This window comes from Rousettus aegyptiacus, unplaced genomic scaffold, assembly GCF_014176215.1.
Source record: "Rousettus aegyptiacus isolate mRouAeg1 unplaced genomic scaffold, mRouAeg1.p scaffold_m13_p_15, whole genome shotgun sequence".
Lineage (NCBI taxonomy): Eukaryota > Metazoa > Chordata > Mammalia > Chiroptera > Pteropodidae > Rousettus > Rousettus aegyptiacus.
In genome coordinates this window covers 3,140,764-3,168,085 of record NW_023416290.1, presented here as the reverse complement: position 1 = coordinate 3,168,085, position 27,322 = coordinate 3,140,764, and the positions used below count along the sequence as shown (strand labels likewise).

Sequence of the window (27,322 nt, the reverse complement as noted above, 5' to 3'; positions counted from 1 at the left end):
CCTCCCCAGCACCAGCCGACTGTGGCCCGCCTCCCCGCACCCTGGGCCGCCCCCTCCTCTGCAGGCGGGTCCGGCTGTCAGCGCCTGGCGCCACCCGCCAAAGCGTGATTCTCCTTGGGGGCAACGCGCAAAAGTGACCAAATCCTCAGGGGGAAGCGTGTGCATCGCATCGTCCACCGCCCTGACTTTTTTTCAGTGTTTTCCCATCACCGTAATCTAATTTTTGAACACTTTCCTCGCCTCAAAAAGAAATTCCCTACCCGTCACCCCCTTTCCCGCCTCCTCGGCCCGAGGCCGCCATCAATCCACTGTCTCCGAGTCTGACCGTTCTGGACATTGAGAAGAAATGGCCTCATACAACACAAGGCCTCTTATGAACGACCTGTTTGCTAACATGCAGCAGAGATTCATTCCTTTTTATTGCTGAATGATAGTTGTATGGACAGGCCGGATTTTACTTATCCGTTTGCCAATTAATGGACATTGGGGCTGTGTCCCCTTTTCCGCTATTACAAAAAGTGCCGCTATGACTATCCGCATCCCAGTTTCTTGCAGATGTCCGGTTCCACGTCACCTGGGTAGCACCTAGGGATGGGATTACTGGGGCGTTCGGTAGCCGGAGGCGTCCCATTTTGAGGGCCGCCAGACTGTTTACACTGTCTTTTGTGTGAACTTCATAACCCAACCCCCCACACACACTTAAGAAAGATTAATAAGGGAGAAAACGCTGTTATCCTGATGGCCACTTCACAGAACGTCCCGGAATGTCCATCGGGAGGCTGCTGGCACACGGATGAGTCAGCCTGGATCCCTCCGGAGCGGAAGGCAGGTCCCCACCCAGAGAATCGCTCCTATATACTATGCCGCTCTTGAGAACCTGACTTTTTCTTTCTTGACAGTTCTACACGTAGCCACCGGCATAAACGTTTTCCCATTCCTTTGAAACAGTGTTCTGACACACTACACCGTCCGCTTCGCTCATCTCCGAATTTCCACCAAATGCTGGTTTTTATGAGGGACTCTCGTGGAAGAAAAGTAACGTGTGTGATATAAATTATTTTCACGCAATGTTTTTTTGCTGACTGCCTTACTCTTACCGCCGGGAACTAACTGCCCAGCTGGCTTTTTGTTCCCTTTAAAAGCCACTCGATTCCCTCCCTGGCTCTCTTAAGTCACACTGATCTGACTTCATTCCTGTCCATGTCACCTCGTAATTTATGACAATCAGAAAAAGGACCTGTGGAAGTGTCCCCATACCCCACAGCCTGGAAACGACGATTTGCCTGAGCTGAAATAAACATCGGTTCAGTAGAAATCCACAGTGAAATGCAAGATTTTAAAAATATGCCTTCCTTTCAGAAACTCAGACAGCGAGGCTTTGACAGATGGAGGACCACGGGCCTCAGCAAGAGGGGAACCACTCGAAGCTGGGCCTGGCACAGAACTGCAGCTTCCCACGCTGGGGATTGGAACAGTGAGCAGTTTGTACAGACCATTGTACTTGGTTTCTCTAATTAATAACTAATTAGATGCCTACTTCATTATACACCTCATTTTTCAAATTTCTCAGCATTTCCCAAATCCATATAGCCTCTTCCTCTAGCCTGGCCCCCTGAATGCTGGCGACTGGGGAGGGCCCAGACCCCGACTTTTGCCAGAGTTTCTCTTCCCATCTTAGAAATGACAGCCGACTCCGGGGGGCACAGGAAGTGCACACATCCTCCCACGCGATGAGATGCAGCTAATAAGAAAACGATGCAATTTTTCCAAATGCACGACGTCGGTAGAAGTCTCACCGGCAAATCCACGGCCACATACGGCAAGAACTGAGTGACTTGGCTTGTTTCTTTTTTCCCTCTGAAGGGCCCACTTACATATCAAGGGCCATTAGATTCTGAGAGTCCGTGTAAACATCCACGGGGCGTTCTCTTTTTACTTCTGTGCCCGGCTAGAGACTTTCAGGTACTGGAGACAGCTCTCAGGAGAAGTAGAAATGACAACCGGTGTAAGGTGCCGGCTGCGACCTCCTACACTGTCTGCTTCCTCCGCGCATCCTCCGCGCATTGCGTCCTCCATGCGTCCTCCGCGCATCCTCTGTGCATTGCGTCCTCCATGCGTCCTCCGCGCATCCTCTGCGCGTCCTCCACGCGCCTTCCGTCCATCCTCCCTGCATCCTCCCTGCATCCCTCATGCGCAATCCCCTGCATCCTCCTTGCACCATCCGCGCCTCTCCGCGCACCCTCCCTGCATCCTCCCTGCATCCTCCGCGCACCCTCCCTGCATCCCTCACCTCCTGGGCAGCCTGCTGAGCGCCAGGCTGTGGGTTCAGAGGCAGAGGATGAAGTCCCAGCAAGCTCACTGCTCACTGACCGGCTCACGACTGCATTCAACCGACCTCAGGCTGCGGACTTTACCCGGAGCCTGGAGAGCGCCCATAACAACATCTTCCGAGCTCATTGGTTGTTTTCACTGGCGGGACGGCTCTCGCCCCATTTCCGGTTTCCTTTTTTTGGCAGCATTTATCACCGTCAGAAATGACCGCAGGACTCGTGTGTTTTCTGCCCGTCGCGCCCCCTCCTGCACCTTCGTGCGGGGCTGCTCCCCCAGTGTCCGGGGCGGTGCCGGCACAGAGGGGCCGCCTGGTAAACGAACGGATGAAGGCGCAGTGCGTGCGCTTGCAGAGCACGGGCCCGACAATGCCATGGGGTCGCCGCTGCGTTCACCGCGGCGGCGTGGCAGTGACGCGCGCTGCAGCGCCGGCCGCGTCCGGCCGAGCAGGTCTTCGCCGGGTGCTCCGGCCCCTGCCGAAGGCGGCTTCCTTCCTTGCGGAGCCGCTGCCTGCCGCGTGGCCTCGTCCCCGCAGGGCCATGCCGCAGCCGCGCGAGGTCCCGGATGCAGCCCCCAGCCGCGGGCACGGCCGTCAGCAGGTGGCGCTCTCTCCCGCAGCAAGGGCGCCCGCCACCCAGGCGACGCCGCGATTCATCATCAGGCTGCGGATAGACGAACGGCAGAGCGAGGACTGCAGGGGAGTCCCTCTTCCCTTCCCGCACACCTGTCTCCTCGGCTCCTTTAGAATTTAGCGTTCGACGACCTTGAGCTTACGGACACAGGCTGGCCCTCCGGAAGGGAGACATTTGTGCTAGGTTCTATGCTTGAAGTCCAGTTCTCAGTATTTTCTCCATTCATTCATTCACTCACTCGTTCGTGTATTCGTCAGACCCGCCACCAGTGGCGAGAACGGAGTCTGGGGGCGACGCCCCGGGGCGCGGGGCGGTGGTGGTGGGGGAGCTTGGATCTGCCACTTAATGCCTTTGGGAAGGTCTCCTAACCTCTCAATGCCTGGATTTTCTGATGGGGAAAAGGAGATCTTACCTCACAGGGGTGTTTGGAAGATTCGATAATTATTTATAAAGTACTGAGAACACTGCCCGGCACACAGTAACACTGAACAAGGGTTTGTCAACAAATACTAGGCATCGGGTACTTTGCTCATGACTTACTCGACTTTTAAATGGGCGTGGCAGCATTTTTCATATGGAATATGTTGCACGCAGCCCCCCATTTTAACATCTCTGAAATCAGGACAAAATGTCATCATTTCACAACTTTTTCCTTTTGAGTGATATGCAGAATACTTATTCATCTCAAAATTGATAGCATACTGTACTTGATAAAATATGGCAATTATAAATAACATTTGCAGGTCCTTTCCTCCCAAGTTGCGTTTGTGTTCAAATTTCCCCAATTAAAAAAGAAAGAGGGAGAGACAGAGGAAGAGGTGACCCGGACCCCACCTCTCCTCCCACAGGGTCATTTGCATCTGTGCAGACACAGCCCAGGATGGATTAGGGGTCAAGGACCCCTGGAGGGTTTAAGTAGAGCTTGGAGGCCTCAGGAGAGTGGGTCTCATTTTGCGAGCATTCCCATCCCAGCTGGAGATGGCACACAGTTCCTTCGGCGAGGCGTGACACCCCCCCCCCCCCCGTCACCTGGGGAGGTGAGGTGTCCCTGAGGGAGCTCTACAAAGCGGGAACCCTCTGAAAGGAGGCCTGGGCTCCACCCCGTGACTGTGTTCTAGAAAAGGCTGGGCGTGCACTGAGAGCCGAGCGGCCTTTCAGGAAAGTGTCTCCTCAGGGCCTGGGCTGAGAGTCACAGTCAGAGGGACTGGGCCCGGACGCCCACAGAACGGGCCACAGTCCCTGCCTGCCTAATGTGTCTGAGCAAACAAATGGAACCCACGTTCTCGGGCTCCAAACCGCTGTCAGCTCACAGTGGGCACCAATCAGAATGCTGCATTTCCGCGTCTTTTTGTGCTTTCTACCTGTTCAACTCACATTCTCTTCCTTCTGTGTAATGGATCCACCTAACGCCAATCCACCTTCTTCCCTAACGTTCCTCCAAGACCCCTCCATTAGGAGACAGATGCTCCGGGGCCTCTTCAAAACGCCCAGACGCTCCCTCTGCTCTGGCCTCTGGCGCCCCTCAGACGCCCGTATGTGTAGCGCTGGACCACCTCCAGCCTCCTCTGCACATCCTGAAAGACTGTCCCCACTTTCTGCAACCAGGAACCTGCTAGTCCCCGTCCCCGCCCCCCCCCGTGGTTATCCCTTTACTGAGTGCCCTGCATGCAGTGTGGGCACACACAAACGAACATGCCACGGCCACACGGGGATGCCCAGCCACGGTCTCCCCCAGCTCACGAGAGACTTTGGCCCCCAGACGGCCGCTGAGATGGGCATCCGCTAATCACGTTTCACGGACGAGAAGCCGAGAAGAGGAGGGGTTGAGCGGCATCCTCAAGGGCAAGGGCAGAGCCAGGAGCGTCCTGGATGAAGGAGTCAGACACTAGACCGTGGTGGTCCCTGCCCCCTCCTCCTCACCGCGCCCTTACCTTACTCTGCGGAGTTTCCAGCTACGGAGAGTTAGGGGTACTGGCCCGCCCCAAACTGCAGCCCCGAACCACAGCAAGCTTTGTTAAACTTTAAAACCCTCGCGTGCGCCCACCAGAGAAGACCCTGCCCCCCACACACCCCAGCAGACTCAGCGCTTTATCCCCCAACCCTTCATTTTTGCCTTAGGTGTGTGCACTTGGCGGCTGGGAGGGACAGCCAGTCGGTCAATAGATGCTTGCCAATACTTGCCGAGCAGCAAACACCCTGCTGGCCTCTGAGACTTCACCTTGAGTTCACCTTGTGGCATAGTGGGGCGGATGTTAATACCAAAAATTCTTTGAGCAAGAACTGAGAATAGAGACCCTGTGTCGTGTGCTCGTGTTTTTAAAAGGGAGGCAGCAGGGCGTGTATTTGGTTTTTTCTATTTTTAATTGTTGTATTTTTATAGCAGGGGTTCTGTCCGAGCCTGAGGTCGGAGTGGAAGCCCCTTCGGAGCTGGGACAGTCACAAGGCCACACGGCTGCGGCCTCGGTGCCCTGCTCCGGGGTGGAGGGGGCCTGGCCACACTGAGATGCTCCCCCCACCTCCCCCCATGTGTCTGCTGAGTCACGGCCCACCCACCCCGTCTGGGCCTGGGGCGGAGGAGGGCGCTCTTGAAAGCACCTATTCGTGGCCCTGGTCGAAACGCCAGTTCTCGAACCCCGATGGTTAGGGGTCCGCTTCCTACAGAATGGTTCTGAGCAGAATAAGGGGGGCCAGGGGTGGCACGCGATCGGAAAACCTGTCGTGCTCACTGAGCGTCCAGATCTCAAGGAGGAGGCACTGTGCGCACAGAGTCTCGCACATTTGGGGTGGCCCGTTTCTGCTTTTTTTCCGGGCAAGAGTAGTTGGGTGTCGTTTCCCTCGCTGTCCTGCTTGTTCCCAAAGGAATGGGCGCCACACTCTCTCCCTGTGACATCTGTGTCCTGCTGTTTATGTCTGGTGACAACCGGATGAGTCCCCTGGGGTGAGCGGTCTAACTCTCCAAGGCCTGGCTTTGTTCCTCTGTGCCCGGGGTGGAATGAAGCCACCTCCTTTGTAAACTGCAAGGCTCTAAACAGAGGTCAGTGGCTTCGACTCTCCTTATTTGTTCTTTCACGGAGTTGTGTGAAGGCATCTGCTTCAAAACTCTCTCCGAGCATTGTGTGCCCGGCCAGCAGTAGGACTGGGTGTATCAAGGCTGTGCCTCCCAGTGGGACCGAAGCATTCAGCTAATACCTCGGTGACGCTGGGTCCTTATCATTAAGGCCTGTGAAGGAACGGTGCACACTAGTGGAGAAAAGAAAATGGCTCCGAGGAAGGAAGGATCGGATCATCGGGCCAGGATGGGCCAGGATGGGAGGGGTCTCCCCTTTCGGATGCTTTTCCTGCCCCGCCCGCCTCGCCCCAAGGTGCCCCTCATGCTGGCCTCCCTCAGAGTCCTCCCTCCCCGCCCTGACTCCCTGCGCCCTGATCCCAACCTTCAACTCTCAAGATAACATACCTAAAGCAGATGGAAACAGTCGATAGGCCTGAGGTTGTAAAACTCCGGCCCCAGATTCGAGCTTGGAGCGATCACAGATCATCTCTTGTGACAGCGTCCTGCACGGAGCAGCACCCAGGGTCACGCGGTCCCCATCAGCGACTCGGGCAGAGTTTGGAATTTGGCGTTCCAGGCTGGAGAGAGGGGGTGGGGGGGGGGAGTGGGGGGGAGGTGTCCTTCCCGCTCCCCACGGGGTGAGGCCTCGTCCGCAGAAGGGCGGCCACGGCTCTGAGGGGCGGGGGGGAGACAGGCTCCGGCTCCCGCCCCAGCCCTCCGGCCCCCTGTGGGCCTGGCGACTTGCTCGGGGTTCAGTGAAAACCGCGCTTCTCCTCCCGCCCCCCAGCCGTCCCCAGAGAAAGACAACCGCCCGCGTTTCTGAGACGGCTCCCCCCGTGCCGGCTGGGAAATTATGGCTCGGCTTCGCCATGGGAACGTAGGCCCTCACCTCTGGGAACATGGTGTTCTAACCGTAGGCCTGCTGCTCACGCACCCGACCTGCGGGTCGACAGGGGGTGAACAGGAGAAAAACAGACTTTGGTGTTCAGACTGAATGAAGAATGGGGTTTGGGGCTTAAAAACCCTGCACCTCTGCATTTCGGGGCTGCTTAATTTGGGGTCTGCGTACCCCTGGCAGATCCCACTAGCTGGTCAAGAGTGTGTTCCCTATAGCTCACTGAGTTCTGGTGCTCCGTGTGTCTTTCGGGGGGCTGGCGGCTACGACACCCTGAGACTCGTCTTTGGAGCCGTCCCCCCATCTGGGGCTGCAGCGTTGGCCTGACTGACACCTGTCACGGCTGCTGAGCCTGCTTCCACCTGCCCGTCTGCCCCCCGTCTGGACCGAGGCCTCTTTGAAGACAGGCCACGGCTTCGTGGCCTCCCCGGCCGGCGATCGGACTTAGCACGTCCCGGCGGCCAATGCTGTTGAGTGAGGGACCACGGGAGGTGGTGTCGTGGTAACTGGCCACCCCGAGCTCACGCCGGAAGCACTTCAGACACTGACAAACGCGGTGTGAAGGTTCCCTGCCCTGATTCGGAAGGAAAACACCATCTCTAACTCCCAGAAGCGAGAACGTTCCGCTCCCCTAGACCCAGCTAACTCACTCAGGAAACATTGCAGGGCCGCCTACCAGGCGCAGGGGTAAGTCCTGCCTAGGGAAGTCAGGGTCCATCCATCTCGGCCACACCTGGGCCCTCTTCCCCTCCTCTCTCCTCCGCTGGGGTGGGAACATGACATCTCACTCATCGTCTTAGGGACCAGCAATGGGAAACCATCCTCTCTACGGTGTCTTCCTGTCTGGCCTGGAGACCCGCTGTGCGGGGTCCGCCATGCGTCCAGGAGGGACAGACACTCAGGATGCAGAGGACAGAGTGGTGCAGGACCGGGCCCACCCCCAGGGCCCGCCCCAGGGCCCGCCCCAGGGCCCCTGCCCCGCCACGCACACGCGCCGTGGTCCCCTGGCCCGCCTGGGCCCTCCCAAGCTGTTGCAGACCAACCTGGTTCAGAGTGCCCAACGCGGAAGGACCCGCACACGCCACCGGTCCCTCCCCTGGGATGACCTGGTTCTGGCGAGGTCGGGTGCAGCAGGATCGAGGGAGCATGGGAGGGCCCCTGCTCAAAAACAAATTCCCCACGGACGCCTGAGCCGCTGGTGACTAATTTCTTGCTTTATTCACTGAACGAATATGTATCTAATACTCTCAGGTAGAATCCCCTCCGCCCGCCCCCCAACGGAAATGCCGTCTGTCCTCTGGCAAACCAAGAAGCAGCTGGCAATTCGGACGCGCAGCCCGTCCACCCCGCGCGAGGGGAGCCCCCCCGGGACGCCGGGGAGACCTGGGCGTGGCGCTTCCCGTCCCGCCCCGGTAGTGAGCGCACGGGTCACGCGCCCTGCGGGCCTCGCTTTGTGCCGGGCCTGGCGGTGGTGGCAGCAGCGAGCGCTGTGCCCGGCGCTGTCGCGGGCGCCCGCGGGAGCCGCGCCGGACTCGGCCAGGAGCGGACACGGAGCGTGAGTGCGCGCGCGGCGGCGGCGGCGCCTCTGCCCGGGGGCTTCGGGGGGCTCTTCGTCGGGGTGTTGGGGGTTTGGGGGGCTCTTCGTCGGGGCGTTGGGGGTTTGGGGGGCTCTTCGTCGGGGCGTTGGGGGGGTGGCGTCTGATGCGGGCCTCGAAGGCCGCGCGGCAAGGCCGGGCGCGGCGCGCCCACGCGGCTGGGTGCCGGCCGGGGGCGCGCGGCCTCGCGGCTCACCCTTCACCTTCTCCAGGGCTCGGCTCCGGTGACACCCTGACCTCCCTATGCCACAGGGCGACGCCTCCTCCCCCTGCTGGTCCCCTTTCCTGCGCTGTGTTTTTCCAAAGTATTTATTGTCGCCGATAACAGCGGCGCTCTTTTTCCCCCGGGTCCTTCTTGGCGTCCTCGCCCCTGCCCCGCCGGCCCGCCAGCCCCCCGGGAATGGGAGGGCCCCGAGGAGGGGGGCTGCGGCCTTTGCTCCACGGACGCGGCCCACGGTGGCCGGCGCAGAGCGAGCCGCACAGCAGGCCGTTCAGATCACGCGCCGCCCGCCCGCCGCTGCCCGCGGGGCAGGAGCGTGGGCTCCCGGAGCGAGGGGGGTCGGGCCTGCGGCGCCCCCGCCCCGGGTGGCTCGCGGCCGGCTGCGGACGGACCCGCGGAGACCTCTGTGTTCGCGCGGTCTCCCCTGCCCTCTCCCCACGGGCTTTAACGTGCGAATACTCCGGGGTCGAGTCCACTCGCAGGCAGTCCCCGGTGTGACCCAGCTCATGGGTCTGGTGGTGGGAAAGGTGACTTTCCAAGGAGGACGCCAGGCGCCCGGGGGGAGGAGATGGCAAAAGGCCAGGGTGGGGGTTCGGGCATGGAGGCGCCCGGAGGCGCCGAGCCTCTTGCACAACCTGGCCTGGGGCTGTCCCCGTGATTGGGCGCCTCAGCCAAGAATGTCCCCAGAATTCCAAGTCCTCTCAGATGCAGCTCTCTTACCCTGTGCCCCACAGCCCTCGATAAAGTCCATTTACAGTCTGGGAAGGAAAGGGGTGGGCGCAGTCAGCGAGGGTCAGACTTTTCTTTAGTGTTGGCTTTTCATTTTCGTTTTATGAAATATAGAAAAGAATAACTATAACTAATAGCCTAGCAAACACTCCATTTACCAGTTAAATGTCCATTAACTTCCCCCCCCCCAAATCTAGCATTGGGTTTTATTTGCCCTTTTTAACCTTAAAAAGCCATAAATAATAGTACACAGAGACTCCGCAAACGGTAAAGAACCACTCGCAGCTCCCCAGAATGTGTGGCTACCTCTGCCAATGGATAAGAAAAAGAGAAGGCATTCTGTCGGCGGCGGTGACAGCAAATCCGGGCGCGTCTCTGGGCTCCGGGTCCCCATTCCTCTCCGGCTCCCTGTCCCCTCTCCACCGCTCACGTGTGCAGGCAGAGCCTTCTCCAGGGACAGCCCGCCGACTCCCCCCCGAGCCCTGGTTCCTGTTCCGCGCCCGCCCGCGCGCCTGCCTCTGGAAGCGCGACTCAGGCGAGGCGAGGCGAGCCACATTCAACGAGATGTGGGTAACGCGCTGAGCCCAGGGCCAGGGCTGTGGAGACCTCACGCGCCTCTCCTTTAGGCCCTTCTACTTTATCTTTTTCTAACAGGGAAAAGGAAGGCTGATTTGTCCCTTCTGTGACCACGCGGAAGAGAAGGGGCCTTCATGTTTACCACAAGACTCTTTTTTGAACTTCTCACCACTTTGCAAAGTGGGCAACAATAGTTCCTTCCTACCGGCGGGAAAGCCAAGCCCAGAACAACGCAACCCCTTCCGAATGTCACAGGGGGCGCGCACGCGCAGACAGCATTTGCAGCCGGGACAGTGTGACCCTCAAGACCGAGATCGCCCCCCTAAAAGACGACCCTGCTGGAAACCCCACGCTGGCCTGGTTACTGACGAGTGCCGAGGGCCTGTGCCGGGCTGCGGGAGTGGGCACGAGGCTGGACTCAGGAGGGGACCCCCAGCTGCAGTTCCCGTGAGGCTGCTGTGGGTAACTGTAAGGGGAACTGTAAGGAGGAAGGGCACCCCGGACGTGGGGAGCTGCCGGCGGCCCCTGCTGTGCCCTGGTCTCCCCCACGCCCCCACCCAGGCCGGTGGAAGAGCCCACGCGGCCTGTCACAGGTGCTTTCTCATCCTGGGTCTCGCTGGGGACGAACGGCTCCGGCACAGGGCGCCTGGGACATTCTGTGAGATGCGGGCAACGCGCTGAGCCCAGGGCCTGGCCTGCAGCGAGCCCTCGGCGGCAGCAGCCATGTCCTTGTCACCGTGAGGTCGTCACTGGGCAGACAGGGACGACGAGAGGCAGCAGTTCCGTCACTTGTTCAACCACCAGTTACCGGACCCACACAGGTAAGAGCACCCCTGAAAATTCTGGATGCCGCCTCCTGATCAGTGGTTTCCTTTCGATCGCTGTTTTGTGTGCAGCGGGAGTAGCATCCAGTGGCCAAGTTGCTGACTTCATTATTAAAAAGCAAAAACAAAAATGCCAAGCTCCAGGCGTGACCGACGCCATTGTTCTATGAGAAGAGAATCGGCAGAAACTCCAGGCTGGAAGTCACCCCATGATTATGCTCAAGTTCCAAGGAGTGACGTGGTTCACACAGTGACTGTTTGGGCTTGAACTGGGGTGGGCGGGACCTCTACTTCCTGGGAATTATAAGCTGATAGATGTCCACGGTAAGAAAAAGGAAGATGCGGTTATTGATGGGCTTTCTCGATAACTTGCTAAGAGGGGTGAGAGATTTTCCTTCCCCAGGATGCGACTGAAAAGACAGTGGTGAGGCACGGCTGTTGTTTTTTCCTCTGGAATACCTCCAGTCAGGCAGAGCCGGGAGAGAGACGCTACCAGGATCCGGGCTGGCCAGGCCCGCAGGGCGGGCGTCGGTCTCCACCTGAGAAGTTTGGAACACACAGAGCAGTACAGAGCGCACCGATACGCAATACCCGCCCCGACCCGAACTCAACAGATTTCAACCATTTTCCTTCCTTGCTTCAGATCTCTGTTGAATGTGGGGAGACAGTAAATGGCCTCAGATACAAAGGCTGCCCCTTCCTCGCTCTCCCCAGAAGTGACCGTCATTCTGACGTCGGTGCGTATACTTCCTGTCCATGTGTCCATACGTTTCTTAACACGCACGGTCCTGCGATCAAAATACGGCATGGAATGTGGGCTTTTGAAATCTGCATAAACGACGGTCTCCGGAGTGTGTCTTACCCTAGCTCTCAGGACCCCTTTGAGATCCCTCCATGTTATTAGTCACAGATCTAGGCCTCTCCTTTAAAACTGACCCTCGGGGTGTCTGACCCGGGGACACGTTCGGAAGGGTAGCCACGTGTATCATTGCAGATAATATATTGTCTCCAGGAGTCTTCAGCTCATTCATCAAACTGTCAGCTGCCTACGACCAAAATGCCAGGACGGGGGGTCAAATCTGCTGAGACAGGAACTAAAGCAAGCCGGCCGTTCGAGGGTCAGGGAGAGGAGAGGGCAGGGCGGGGCGCGTCCTCATGGGATTTTTGAGCTCAGGCGCCTGGAGTTCTTCTTCTCTTCCCTGCCCCAGCAGAACCCACTGATATTTCACATACTGCCAGTTCCAGAACTTCATGGAAATAGGATCATCTGGCTCGGACGGGTTTCGGCTGCTCCCCTCACCGAGCGCACGGTTCGGAGGCTCTTCCCCTCTGTCCTGTGCTCACGGGGTCATTCCTTTTTCCTGGCTGCGTGACGTGTTGTTTTAGGAACACACCACGGCGTAATGCTGTATCGTCCGCGTCTGAGTTTTTATGTGGACACGGTTTTGTGCGGGCGTAAAAAAATGATCTTCCTCCTGCTCTCCAAGTTCGTCTAGCTGGGATAACAACCAAACTAACAGAGGCAGATTAACAGGAGAAAACATCCAAGATTGATTATTACGGATATATATATATATATATATATATATATATATATATATATATATATAAAACGAGACTGAAACACACGGGGCGGTCGAGGCTTATACGCCGTCATGGATGAGAGAGAACGGGCAGGAGCACTTGGGGAGTGGGAGGCAAGTTGCTTTTTCACGCCCGCACAGAGACGCGCGCTCCGAAGGCCCCGCTTCCTTGCCAACACCTGCTGCTGTCCGTCTTTTTCATTTTTAGCCATATTCGGGGCTGTGGGTGCATCTCATTTTCTGTACTAAAAATTTTTGTTAGATAAAAGTAATTTTACAAACAAACAATATTATATACGACATACATATATATCTCTAAATATATTTGTATATATTTAGAGGACAGATGTTTAAAAATCTAATAAATATTATTCTAAGGATATGGTCACAACACCGTACATAAGAAATCAAATTTAAAGAATGATACCATTATATATATTATAACAATTCTGAACTTTTATATATCTAACAACATAGCTTCAAAAGATCTCATTATAGGTTTAATTTGCTTTTCTCTGATCACTAGTGATGTTGAACATCTTTCCATGCATTTATTTGTTGATCATGTATTTTTTTTTATAAGATACATCTTTTATCATAAATCTTTTGTGCGTCCCCCTTTTAGTTCTTTGCCTATTTTTTTTATTGGATTGTTCACACTATTATGGAGTTTTCGGTATTCTGAGTCAGATACGTGTTTTGCAAAAATATATCTAGTCTTGTGGCTTACCTTTAAGAGCAAAAATTTTTAATCTCGATGAAGTCAATTTATCTTTTTTTTCTTTTATAGTTTTCATGTCTTTTCCTAATCTAATGTAAAAACGATTTTCTTCTGTTTTACTCTAAAAGTTTAATTAGTTTTAGCTCTTACAGTTAGGTCTATGAATCCATTTTGAGTTAATCTTTGTATGGTATGAAGTAAGGGTCAAGGTTAATTTTTTTCCATATAGGATATCCAGGGCTTCCAGGACTATTGTGGAAAAGACCGTCTTTTCTCCATTGAATTATCTAACTTGGCACCGTTGTTGAAAATTAATTGACCTTGTACGTGTGGGGCTATCTTTGGAAACTGTATTCTGTTCCAAATGAAAGTCATTTTCTTCTCTCTTCCTGCCAGCATTTTGGAATTACCCTGTTTAAAGGGCTCTGTGTTCCTACATATCCTTGCACCTCTGACAAACAGCCCCTTGCCCTGGTCACCGCCGACGGCTCCGGGGACGGCCGGGCACTTGGCCCGCTCTCCTGTGTTTCTCACCTGCCTCCTGCCCTCCACCAACATTTCAGGCACCTGCCTCGGCTTCCAAGGCTCGCAACTAAGTGAAAAGGTCTGACCTGAGGTTCTCACTCTTGTGTTTTTCGAATCCTCCACGGATAGCGAAGCCTTCGCAGACACGGCGCTGGTAACAGTAGCTAACACGCCCATCGCATGTGCTGTCGCTGACCTCAGCGCTCGACGACCTAGTTCACGGCCTCCACGGTCTCATGAAGCAGGAATTATCCCGATTTACGGAAGGCGTCTGAGGCCCAGCGGGACAAGGTGGCTCATCCAAGGTCTGCACACAGTGAGCAGCTGAGCTGGGACGCGTACCTCGGCTGTCCCCAGAGCCTTACACTTCTCCCAAATGCCAAACTGCCGAATGGCCCACCAGATGCCCCTCGGAGAGCATTATTCAGACGGAGAGACTGGAATGCGAGGAGAGCCGCGCCGCGAGCGGAGGCCAGGCCCAGCCTTCGAGGCCGAGGTTCCTCCCGCTGCCACTGTGGCTTCCTGGACGTGGTCCGGGCGGTGGGGTCCCCACGCGCAGCACCCCGTGCTCTCAGAGGACTGCATCCCGTTCTTAGCCTCTCCGCGGCACTCGGCAGATCGCACCTCCTCTGCGAAGGCCCATCTCCCCCACCCGCCTGTCATGGCCGGAAAGTCGCCTAGGAAGCCGACTCAGCCAGTGGCGTCCGCCAGGCGCACTCCGGTGGGCGTGCGCTGAGCCCTGCGCGGCGGAGCGTCGTGTTCAACTATGAGAACACACGGATGAGATACGACGGCATCTCCTCCGAGGGTTCGTAAACGCGATTTCAAACTAAGGTCTGTGAAATCTTTAAGAAGTTTCTGTACAGAACGTTACTTGGACCCTGACCCCAGGACCCACTTCGCCTCTCCTTCTACTAACTTTTGTGTTTCCTTCGCGTCATTACTAAACGGATTGGGTGGTTTCTTTGCCCGGCATGGTTGTATTATGACTTAGAGAAACGAGCGTTTATTTGGAGTCGGTGATCTTGATTTCTAGGGTGCTCTCTGTCACTTGTCAGCTGGGCGGCCTTTGGCAAACTCTTTAACTTCTCTGAGCCTGTCCCCTAATCTGTAAAGGGGGACGATGATAAAGTCCCCACTTCCGTGGGTTGTGGTGGGAGTCGCCGCGATAACCGAACGCTTTGAAAATCCTAATCTTTTTTGAGAGCCACAGGAGACAGAACTTGGGCTTCGGGCTCAGAAGAGGCAGCTTCCCAGCTGCCCCCAACACGTGAAAGAGCGTGTGATAACGGAGCCTCGCCGGGTCGCCGGGCGGCTGGGAAGGCGGCCCCAGAGCCCGGGGCCCGGACGCCGAGCCCGGCCCGGCCTGCTCCTTACGCGCTCTTCCTTCAGCAAAACGACAGGTTGTTACAAGTCGTGGCCCTTCTCGAATAATCAAACCGAAATGATCCATAGTCATATTTCAGAGACTTCAGCGGAGGGGGCTTTGATTGACAGGAAGAGAGACTCTTAAAGACCGATATAATAATTCCGCTGTCTCCTTTGTTGTGGCCGCCAGCCCCCGAAAGACGCACGGACCACCAGAGCTCAGTGCGTTACAGGGAGCACACTCTCTATCCAGCCGGCTGGGTCTGCCAGGGGTACGCAGACCCCAAATTAAGCAGCCCCGAAACGTAGAGGTACAGGGTTTTTAAGCCCCAAATCCCATTTTTCATTCTGTCTACACACAAAGGTCTATTTTTCTTCTATTCATTACCTGTCGGCCCACAGGTCGGGTGTGCAAGTGGGGGTACAGAAGCAGAAAGCTTGTTATTAGAATGTTACGTTCCCATAGGTAATGGCCTAGGTTCCCATGGCGAGAGCCAAGCAATCATTTCCCAGCCAGCACAATTTCACTTATCTGTGGAATCTAAAACAAAACAAAACAAATGAACAAACGAATAAACACGACCCAGAGAATAAGCTGATGGCAGCCAAGATAGAGGCGAGAGGGAGGATGAGAAAAAAATAAAGAGATGCTCAAGAAAATGCCACTGTCCTGAGACGGGGGCTGTTTGTTTGTTTGCTTGTTTGTTTTTAAAGTACTTCCACATGTGGCGTTTCGTTTGATTTAATGACAATATGAATGGAAAATGGAAAATTCCCATTTTACGGATAAGGAAACAGGCACAGAGGCTATCAAAGTCACACGTCCTGATAATAACACCGGGGGTTACAGCGTGGGTTTTCTTAGTTAAAAGAACCTTTCTAGTACGTGAATAAGTAACTTCGTTATCAACCTGATAAGAACACTATCTGTTTTGAACCTGCGTCTATCTAATTTCACTCTTTCTTTCCTGCTGTGTATTTTTTTATTCCAGAACTGAGGAAGGGCTTGGAGTCCTGTGCACTGTGACTTGAACAAGCAAGAACATGAACTATATTTTGGGACCCGAAGGCCTCATAGTTTCAAAGGCACTGTAATTACAGTCCAGCGACATTCTACCCTCAGGAAAGAATCTTGCAACCATGAAACTGTGCGGTGACTTTCTGCGATTTGTTTTTATAACCATCAATATGATTTTAAAGTGCAGGTATCCTACAGGTATCCTAAGGTAGTTCCTTCTTTGCTTTGTGCCATTTTTGCTTATGAAGTGAGTGGGCAAAACTTGTATTCATTAAAGAGACACACACACACACACACACACACACCCCCCACAGAAAAGAACTATGGACAAATACAAACCAAAATACTAATAATCGTTATCTTTGAGTAAGTCATATCTGACTTCTTTTTTGCTTTAGTATATATCTTTTTGTTGAGTAAGCATAGATAGCTTATATAATTTAGGTGATAAATATATAATTCCACTTAGTACTGAAACTGTGCCAAAAATGCTGTCAGCAGTTGGCAAAATCACAGGAACAATGGAATCTTTTCAACGAGTGGACGTCGGAGATTTCAAACTCACTGAGGATACTAAATAGTACCAGTTTTTGATGAATGGATGTTAATTCAATACTTTTTGATATATAGCCAAAGAAAGTTACTTAAAAGAGGGCGTTGGCTGCTGATCACCACGTGACACAGATTTCTAAGTTATCCCGTCTTCAAGACATATGACCAACCACACCCATGTGTAAAAGGCTCCGATTCTCCCTCAACGGCCTTATAATTTAGTGGAGTTTAATTTCATGGGGCTGGTAGTGGTTAGGGTTTGAAGGTAAAAATTGTGCCAGGTCACGATAACCCCCTAAGCATACATAAATCACCTTACGGATATCGTACACACGGGTACGCCTACTGTACGACTGCGATATTTAATAGGGTGAGATTTTGCTAACCCTGCATGGGTTTTCCAGAGTTAACCCTTCAGTCCCCAGGGGCACTGCCCGTTCGCCTGGCTTCATCGCTTCGGACCACCTGCTTTTCCTTTCATTCTTTCCTTATTTAATACTCATCGCCCCCATACATTCGCATGTGCCCACAGGGTGCCATTCACGAATAACCACTGAACAAGACCGACTGGCAGTGCTGAAAGTGACCAGCGGCCGAGGTGGGCTGCCCGCAGGACTTGTATCCCGGACCCGTCCTTTTTAAGTCGTCCATTGTGTGAGTCAGGCCCCGTGCCTGAGGCTGGGGACCCACATGGCCTACGAGGGACCCCGGGCCTCATGGAAGTGGGGAGACAGCGTGGGAGACAGTTACACAAATACGCCTAAAATGGTGAGCAAAGCAGGAGGCGCGGGTTGGGGCACCGAGCACAGCCATGGACCCCGTAAATGGGCCCCGCCGGGGTCGTGAGCGGCCAGGGAATTTAAGGAAGCGATCCGGCCTGGGGGCAGGACGTGTTCGCTGGCCGGAGGAGGGGGCACACCCCGGGAGGCGTCCGCAGCCCTCGCAGCACAGGGGAGCAGCCGGTACGATGAGCCGCAGGTTTTCACCGACGCAGGGAGGGTCGGAGAGGCGGAGAGCTGGGCACCAGCTGGGGGAGGGGGCGGGGCCGGGATAGGCTCTGGTGCCAGGCTGAGGAGCGTGGCTTCGGTGGCTGGCCGGCGAGCTGTGGTGGCTCCAGGGGAAGGTGGCTTCGGGAGGGTTTCCCGAGGTGGAGTCGGTTAGGAGCACCGTGTGGGCCAGAGCCGGGGGAGGCACCGCACGGGGGGGGGGAGGGGCAAGCTCGGAGGCGCACGGCGTGGGGAGGCCCTGACGATGAGCCATGTTATGGTTTAAAAACTCCCAGTGCACGGCATAGTGAACAAAAGAACATGTATCTATCCTCTCTGAGGCTTAATTTATGCCGCTAAGAAGTGGAACTTATAAAAAAAACAACGCCTAATGTTTTCCTGCCAAAGATAGAATTCCAGTCAAACATGGCTGAAAGCGCGGGCCAGGGAACAGGGCAGGACAGGTGGCCACTGTTTTTCTTGTAAGACAGAGTTAACCCGACTCATTATTTAAGGCACAGTTGATTCCTATGTCTTATAAATGACAGTCGTTATTTTCAATTCAGTCCTCGTTTTATATTCGACTTCGGGCCGGCTCCCTTGGGGACAGCCCCGAACTGTGTCTTTTTCACACCAGTTGCCTGAGAGGAGGAGATGGTGGCTGAGAGACTGCGGATGCTCGTCCTGGAGGAGGGGCCGGGCCTCGGGGACGTGGGGGAGCGGGCGGGCGTGACCCCCTTAGCCGCTGCCCCCTCTTCCCTGCTGCCCGCCCCTGAGCAGCAGGACCGGGCAAGGGCACCCCTCCCCACAAGGGGACTCAGGAGCCGAACGTGGCCCCGCAGGCTGGGGCTGCAGTGGAAGGAATTTGCAAAGCCTCTGCCCGGCCCTGCCCCTGGCCTGGGGGTTTGCGGCTCCTGAGCAGGTCCTCCAGGCACGTGTGGCCGGGACTCTGGCGCCCGCATGGCGATCTTATCCGGCTCCTTGCCTGTGCAGAGTTTATGGTGAAATGTTCCGCGTTGGGCCGGGGCACAGAGCGAGGCTCTCTGGAGTCCCGGCATGCCAGCCCCCTTCGGCCCAGGGAGCCGGCCCAGCCGGGCCCAGGCTTAGGCGTGGGTGTGCGATTTTTCCATCCGCATCCGCCAGTGGGAAGGGTTGACATCCTGGCCCCTCCCGGGGCCCCTCAGAGTCAGAATATGCATTTTCGACAAGACCCTAGGTGAGGTGTTGGCAAGCGGAGGTAGGCCCGGGGGTCTGACAGCAGAAGTCTCCGAGAACCATGAATACTGATGGGGTGCCCAGGGGCTCCTCCGAGTTTCAAAGGAGCGAGGTCCCAGCCACAAAGTTACATTTCTAAAAAGCCTGAAGTGGGACAAAGAAGGATTTATGGTCTTAAGAGTGTTTAATTGACAGTATTTAAAACAAAACAAAAAGGGCTTAGGGAGGCCCAGGGAGCTCGTGCCCGCCTCCGGCGAGCAGCCGCCCACTTTTCTGGCCCTGGGGTAAAGCTATTGAAAGGATGTGTGCATGATTTTTAAGAGTTTCCCTGACTTTGGGACAAAAGACTGCTTTCTCAGAATTTGAAAAAAAAAAACTTATTGGAGAGCAAAAGGGGAGGGCATTCCCCGCCCCCCCTCTATGTCTAATGGCTGCATTTAACATTGGGTCTCGGGCCCACTGAGTGGCCTGGCAACCTGGGTGAGTGTGAGGGCTCAGGCCAGCAGGCCGCATGTCCAGCCTGGCCACCAGCTGAGTCACTGTGGATAAACTCTAGCAATTTAGGCCCATCTCCCCTGCCCATAGGGAGTAACAACAATCCCGCCTCACAGGGCGGAAGGTGTGGACCGGTGCAAGGTTAGGCCAGGCCTGGGCAGGCTGAGAGGTCCCTTCCGCTTGTTTACAAAACAACGAACTGAGGGTGCCCAGCTCTGCTCACTCCCTCCCAGCTCCTGCCCCTCCAGGCCCCTCCAGGCCCCACCAGGCCCCACCAGGCCCAGCGGCACCTCTGGCCTGGCCACAGCCTGTTTTCGGCCTGCTTTCTGCCTAGGAGTCGCCCACGCCTTGGACCTCGGCCCGCACGCCCCAGAGAGCGGTCCCCCGCTCGGGAGGTGGCCTGCCATTCCTGCCGGCCCTGTCCTCTCCATTTCCTTCTTGGCACTACCACTCTCTGCGCTTACTGTAGGTTGGCCAGGTCACGTTATTTACTTCCTGGCTCGCCCGCCGTGACAGCGTTAGCCCCAAGGGGGCACAGCCTTGTCACCGCCGCCGCCTTCCCCAGAGCCTGGAACAGGCCCTCGACACAGAGAGCAGCGGAAGGACGTCGGAGTGAATGAGTCAGCCCAGGAAGAAATGTCCCAGGAAGAGGCCCTTGGAGCTTGAAGTCCCCGGGGAAGTCGGGGTTTGCTGCTGCGTCGTAGATCAGGGCAGACGGGACAAGGGCAAGGTGGGCAGTGGAGCCTCCTGGGCCCCTGTCACCCCCTGGCGCCTCCACAACCAAACGGGGCCCTGGGGACTTCCACGCGGCCACCGGCCTGTTTCCCCCAGGGGCCTTCCCGCCCCTGAAGAAAAAAGCCCTTTCTTAGGTGACTTTCCTCAGTGCCTAGCACCCCAGGGGGGCGCCGAATGGGATGCTCCACAGAAACTGACACTTTAGAAACTGATACTTTTCAAGTTAACTACAAGTTGCTGAGGCTTGTCTTTGCAAAACATCCGATTTTTAGAGAAGGCAAGTTTGTTTCAACTTGATGTTTTGGAGTCTCTTTCAAGTAGGGTATGGGAATGGGGTATCGGGTACACACTTTGGCCCTTGGCGGCCCAGGGCAGAATTTAGAGGGCAGGGAGGAATGCTGGGGAGCAAAGTCCGAAGGCAAGAGGCAGGTCGGAGGGGAGGGGCACCAGGGCTGCCCGGAAGGAGGTAGCCGAGTGCCCCGCCCCGCCCCGCCCTGTCCTGCCCCCCTGGGTCCTGGGAGTTGGGTAACAGGCCCTGCTGGACTCCTCCGGGTGCTGAGGGTGGGGGTGAGGGGTGGTGGCTGGGATGTCTTCAGGGGAGCCGCAGGTCCTCTCTGAAGTGCTTTTACATAGATAAACGAGGGTGGGGAGGGAGAAACACCCCCGGGGAGAACACCCGGGAGGCTCTGGGGGCCAGCTCTCAGGTGACCCCTGAGAATTCAGAAGCCCTCCTTAAGCCCCACCCGAAGGCCAATTGTTCTGCAATCTTCAGGGTGGTTTTGGCTCTAGGCTTATCTAAATCTTAGGGGTGGGGGGTGGGGGGTGGGGGCAGAGAACAGTTTCTGCCTTCAAAGTGGGAGGACAAAGAAAGGGCTCCCATAACAAAGGCTTTTTTTTTTTTTTTTTATGGCTGGAATTTCAATGCTTCAAAAATAAACTGCCTACAAAGGTAAGAGAGAAGCCTGGCTTTGCTTTGAACAACAGACCTTCCCCCTACCCCTATCCACCGCAGCCTCAGGGATGGGGCTCTTCTAGAACCCTGGTCATTTCTAGAATCCTGGATAGGGGCAAAAGGGCACTGTGCTGTTCCTCTGCCGACTCGGGCTGGAGGAGGCCATTCCTATGACGCGATTGGAACGTTTTTTCCAAACAAGCGCAGTGCGTGCCAGAGAGGTACACGGAGATGGACAGCGAACCGATCAGAGAGTTTGGCAAAGGGGACCTACTATGTCCCACCCTGACGGGCGTCTTAGGGCTGGTCATCAACCCCGCCGCGTTCCATCGGGAGAATGGAGACGGGGCTCCCACCTCGCGCGCTCCTTCACGGGGGTCAGATGAGACGGGTTTGGGAGAACGCCCGCCCGGCACTGGCCCACGCGGGAGCCCGGGCGCCGCGAGGCCCGTGCCGTCGAGATCCCTCGGTCCACGCCCGTTTCGCAGAGAATGAGACTTTGGGGCGGACGCACGGAGGGAGGAAACGGCCCAGCCGTCCACGAAGTTGGTCTAGAGGCGAAGACAGCCACTTAGAGACGTGGAACCGCCCCGTTCACGAATGATCCGCGTGTGCGCCGGGGGCCTGGGGACAGGCCCTCGGCCTGACCGGCCGGCGGCCGGGGAAGGGGCCGCTCTGGAAGGGAGTCGCACTGGGTGCTAGTTCTGGCTCCCGGCACACAGAAGGAGCTGAGGACAGACCTGCCGAGTGAATGGAACCAACTGAGACCTTTGCTCTGTCCTTGTCGAGAACAAGCCCGGAGAACGCTGTGCCCCGAATGGGGGGGGGGTGCCAGGCCAGCCCAGCCCAGGGCCGACACGCGTTATTCTGGGGGGGCCATCTCGTCCCCGACACTGGGCCAGGAAAGGCGTCTCAGAGCCGAGAGGAGAAAAAGAAGGGGCGGCCTCACCACCAGGTGGACATGGGCCGTGAGACCCCAGGGCCGCGCGGGAGGCTGAGCGTGCGGAGGACCGGCAGGGCCGCCCGGGGGCCTGGGCTTCGTGCGCGAGCGACTCCGCGGGCATGCAAGGCGACAGCAGCCACGTCGCAGCGGGGTCACCGCGGGGTCACCGCGAAGCCACCGCCGGCCCGCTGTCACTGCTGGGGCCCGCCTTCCTCCGCCGTCCCCAGGACAGACGGGGGTGAGGGGCACACGGCCCGGAGGCCGGCGCCCATCCCGTCCCCATCGACTGGCCTCCCCGTGCCTCGGTTTCCCCTACTGCGCCGGGGACGATTGCTGTGAGCACTGCATCGATCTGCGTCACGGCCTGAGAGAAGGGGGGAGCAGGAGTGGGTGCCGGGGGCCCCCGGCGCCGGCCGGTCCCCGGACAGCGCGTCGCCGCCCCAGAAGCGGGACCGCCCTGGCCGCCCCCACATCCAGGGGCTGCGGGAAGCCTCCGTGCGTCTGAGCTAGAGGCCCTGTCGGGTCATGTCTGCGTTTTGGAGAGAGGCGGGTCGAAAGGCCGGGGGACAGGCCTTGAGGAGGCCAGGTGCCCCTGAGGAGGAGGTGGTGGCAGAGTCTGCACGAGGACAGGGGGTCCTGACCCCAAGAGCTGCGAGTGAGGAGCAGAAAGAATCGGGGGCGAAATCGGCTCAGTGAGCGGCTGGAAGTGGGACCTGGGGGCGGACGCCCCAGCCTCCAGCCTGGGCACCTGGGCGTTGGGGGGCGGGGGGGGGGCGTCTGAGATAGAGAATGGAGGAGAGGCGGGCTTGGGGGTAACGATGGCGACCTCTCTGCTGCCGGGGGAGACGGACTCCTGCTCACCCCGATTCTCGGCTCCGCACTGGACGGCGACCCGGAGCCTCTGCTCTCCCGTGACCGGGCCCCAGCAGTGCTGTGAGCCGCCGCAAAGCGAACGTCTGAACCCAGGACCTGCACGTGGTGAGCTCCTGCGTCCTCCACCATAATTACGATTCTGTGAACGCAACTTCCACAGCCGTCCGTCGTCTGTTGTCCATCCCCCGGCCTCGTCCTCGTCCACACCCTCTTTCCCGGCTTCAATTGTGTTGAAAATGCAGATCTGATTTTCTGGGGGTGGGACCTGGGGATCTGCATTCTCAGCACAATCGACCCCTTATCTGGACCGACCTCTCCACGGCTCCAAGGACACTACCGGTTTTATTTCGCCTGGTGCTTGGGTTACGGCACCCTTCGATTCTCTTTTATTGGCTGCTTTTTCTTAATCTCTTCGGAGATTTTCCCCCCTATAATTTCACTATCACTTATAAGTGTCCTAACTACTCCCCCGAACGTGGGTATTTCCCGTGTTCCCACTGGACACTCTGCAGGGTCAGCGAAGGCCCCGGGGGACTTCCGTGCTCCGAACCCCAAAGCAGCGTCACGGACACCCTTTCAATTCTCTCCTTCCCGTCCAAATCCTGACGGACTCACAAGGAAGACTGAGTATCAAGCAGGTGACACGTATCGATCGGTATCCATCACCCTTCGCCGTCGCTTAAGCGACAGACACGCTTCAGTGGCTGCGAGACGACAGCGTGAAGTCTGCCCGTTAAAAAACCACGAACAAATATCGGACGCCTCGCCTACCCCTTGCCGGGTGCCCTCAGGGTTCTGACCAGTGCCTCTCGCTGGCCGTCTCCCAGGGCATGGGGCCCAGCCCAGGCTCAGGCCGGGCGCGGGTGCCTCGAGGTGGCTTCGGCTGTACTGAGGGCGGCAGACAAAAGGAGCTAAAATGAAAACGAAACCAAAACCAGGTCGATTTTGTCAAGTCGCCGGGCCGAGGCGTTGGCCCTACATGGGAGAATTACCGTGGGAGCCTTTCACTGGTCTTGGCCCGGAGCACGTGACTCAGAAGTCCGAGTGTCTGAAAGCCACTAAGGCTGGCCGCAGTGCGCCCAGGGACATGGGGACAGCAGTTCAGATGGGACGCCCCCGGCCCATCTGGGCGGGAGGGTGCCCTCGAAGCTGCCGTCCGATCAGACCCCCGTGCCCGAGGCCTGGGGCCTCTGCGACAGCCAGCATGACATGGACACCGACCGCAAGGTGCGCGGTGCCAACACGGACCGAGGCCTTCGGACGACCGTGTCTCAAACGGGCGCCGCTCACGGCGCTCGAGCCATTCGATTCTCACTGAGGGCCAAGGCCAGCATTCCTCAGCCTCCCCCCCTCGCGGGCGAGGACAGTCTCAGAGCGGTTAGGTCACTTCCTCGGCGTAGCTCAGCGGGTGGGCAGCGCGGGCAGGATCCGGACTCGCGCCTGCTGGCCCTGAGATGCCTGCTCCTTCCACCACACGCGGCCGTCTGTTCCACCGAGAGAGGAAGGAAAGAAAGGCTGTTGGTCTGTCCTTCGGGGCAGTCTGTGTCTTTGGTCTATTGAGGGAGGAAAAGGACGGCTGTGAAGATGAAGGATCGTGCCGTTTACAAAAAGAAGGGGAAGTTGGAAATCACTTCCTAGAAAGCTTCCTGGGGAAGCCGTTCGAAGCAGGTCCACGATGGCGGTGACTGGCAGAGCCCGGGGCCCGGGAGGGCGGGCAGGCGGGGCGTGGGAGCATGCAGGGCCGGCTCGGGAGCGGCGCGTGCAAGTGCAGAGGGCCCCGTGGGAGCACGTCAGTAGCCGAGGGACGGCCCGGGGCGGCCGGAGCGGCGAGCTCTTGGGTGCCGGGCGCAGGAGGCCGACCCGTTCTCTGGGCAAGAGAGCCTCGTGGGGGCCTGAAGGCCCGCAGTGACAGTGCGCGAGCTGGTCCGGGCACCCTCGGGCCTCAGAACGTGCCGGGGGTCGAAGTCGGGGGAGCCCGGAGGCCCCACGGCGGCGGCGGTCGGTCAGGGCCACAGGCGGGGTGGTGGCAGAGAGAAGAGACGCGGAGGAAGGAGGAGCAGAGGGAAGGATGAGAGCCGATCCGGAGAGGAGCCCCAGGACCTGAGCCGATGTTGCAGGCCGCTGGGCGGCCGCGAGGAGGGGTGTGACCAGGGAGAGCGCGTCGGACTGTGTCAAGGACCCAGCGGAGGCGGGTACCTTTATCCCGGGCAGGAAGGGCAGAGGGCCCGGAGTGGGGGGGTGCAGAGCTCGAGGGGCGGGAGGAGGCCAAGAGGCGCGTGAGGCCGCGACAGCTCAGAGCGGCCCAGAGGGCCCGGCCGCCAGGGCGGACTTAGCGCCCACCTGCCCGGGCGTGACGGTTGGCGCCTCCGGCCCGTGGAAGCGTTCCGCTCGAGTGGATTCCTATGAAACGTTAACTGCGTGAACATCACTGATTTGGAAAAAAAAAAAAACGGAAAACAGTAGTATCAGAAAACGCCGGGTAAAAAGAGTTTTGGAGTCTCTCTCGTGAAATGAAGAACAAAGAAGGCCAGCTGGTTCGATAGCTGAAGAACTTCGTGCACATCACTGAAAAGTCACGTAAAGTTAAGTAAATCGATTCTGAGACACCGACTGAGGCTTCTCCCGCAGAGGGGGCCGGGGTCGCGCGGGAGGTGAGCGCACGTAAACGCAGGTGCGGGCTCCCCGCAGTTCCTTCCTGGCGTTTGTTTTCCTTCTGGTTATATTTCACACAATTAATAGTGTCTAATGACTCGGGCTTTTGTGTAATTACCACCCGTGAGTAGAATTTTTCTCTTATGGAATGTTCTTCTCACACAGGCCCTCTGGAAATGGAAGACATTTATGATTAGTCATGAAATCCCCCTATCGGCCAAAAAGAAAAAGTGATCGGATTTTAAAATAAATTTATTATTCATCTACATCTCTATTTAGTATCCTTTCAAAAGTTCCAGTCGTTTTCTCTCTCACAAAGCGCCTCTCTTTCCTTTGACTTTAGAATGTTTGAGAGAAATGAAAATTAAATTACATTGGGAGACTTCTTTTTTTTTTTAATTCTTTGAAATGTTTGGTTTATAGGCCTCCTTTTCCCCACCCCCAGGTGTGAAAGTATTTTAGTGAAAGTTTCATCAAGTTTCATCGCGACCTTGTCAATAATTAATCCTCCGTTTCTTCGAAGAGTCTGACAATGTGAGGAGAACAATAACAGACCCGTAAAACACTCCTCCTCGTTGCGCAAGAGCTCATTCTCCCCGACTGGGTGGACTGGAATGTGCTGAAGACACATTCCGGCAGTTTCCACCGGCCTGGAGAACCACACAGGACTCCGAAGGGAGTGGATGGGAGCCTCCTCTCTATTTCTGCTGCTAGAGAGGACTGGGAGGGCCTGGGAGGCGCAGTAGAAAAGGCGGGGGGCTGGAAAGCGAAGGGCAGGTTAACCGGGGGGCGGGGGCAGAGCTGGTTCGCATGTAACGGGTGAGACAAACAAAACACAGAAAATCAAACCGAGGGTGAGGACGATTAAAATAAGTTAGGAAGGATGATGGAGAAGCAGACCAGATGCCAGTCAGTAAAGGCCAAAGGCCGGGAACCGCGTGAGGAGGGCAAAGGCTACTCGCCCAGCGGGGTGTCCTCCCTGCCCGTCTCCACCACGAAATCCAAACGGAAGACATCTCCACCGCATGGCTGAACGGAAACTAATAAAAAACGAATCCTGACATTCTCACTGGGATCTAGCCAGTCAACGCTTTAGAATGAAGACAGGTTCTATAATGGATTAAAAATCTTTTTTTTCTAATAACTTTGTGCTTTTCACTTTTTGTGTTTTAATTTGCTCTTGCACCCAAATCTTTTTTTTCTTAATAGCTTCATTGGGGTATGATAACATACCGTAAGACCTGCCAGTTTTCAATATAGAATTCAACTGTTATTATTCATTTCCCTGTTTAGATAGCCATCACCCCCGTGAAGTTGACTTCCTTTCCTACCCCAAGCCCCAAGCAACCACTGGTCTACTTCTGGTTTCTATAAATTTGGCTATTCGGGACATTTCATCTGAATGGAATTATACCATATACGGTCTTTTGTGACTGACTTCTTCCACTTTCAAGTGTGTTTTGAAGTTTACCCACGTTGTAGCAAGTATTAGTATTTTATTGTTTTACTGCTGAATAGTGTTTCATTATATGGCTACACCACATTTTGTTCACCTAATCACCAGCTGAGAGATTTGGACTGTTTCCACTTTTTGGCTGTTATGACTAATGCTGCGGAGAACATTCCAAGTGCAAGTCTTTGGGTGATCATTGTTTTCATTTCCCTGGGCTAGCCACCTAGGAATAGGATTACTGGATCGTATGGGAAAGTTATGTCTAACGTTTTAAGAAACTGCCATGATTTCCAAAGCGGACGCACCTTCTCATACGCTCACCAACAAGAACGAAGGCGTGAGGATGTCTGTCCTTGCCAACTTACATTATTGTCTGTCTTTATGTGACATACATACATCACCG

General features: G+C 56.3%; 1 protein-coding gene across 2 annotated transcripts in view; it reads right to left on the bottom strand.

Moving 5' to 3' along the window:
* The window catches only part of TPD52 (tumor protein D52), a 173,551-nt gene that overhangs the window by 70,871 nt on the left and 75,358 nt on the right, over window positions 1-27,322 (bottom strand). The window contains exon 1 of one of the 2 annotated variants that reach the window (XM_016151474.2): window positions 6,415-6,511. The exons of the other annotated variant lie outside the window; for it this stretch is intronic. Coding sequence (XP_016006960.1) covers window positions 6,415-6,496 — 82 coding nt within the window. The 5' untranslated portion in view covers window positions 6,497-6,511. Of the gene's footprint in view, window positions 1-6,414; window positions 6,512-27,322 lie in introns of those variants that run through there. 2 annotated transcript variants of the gene reach the window in all.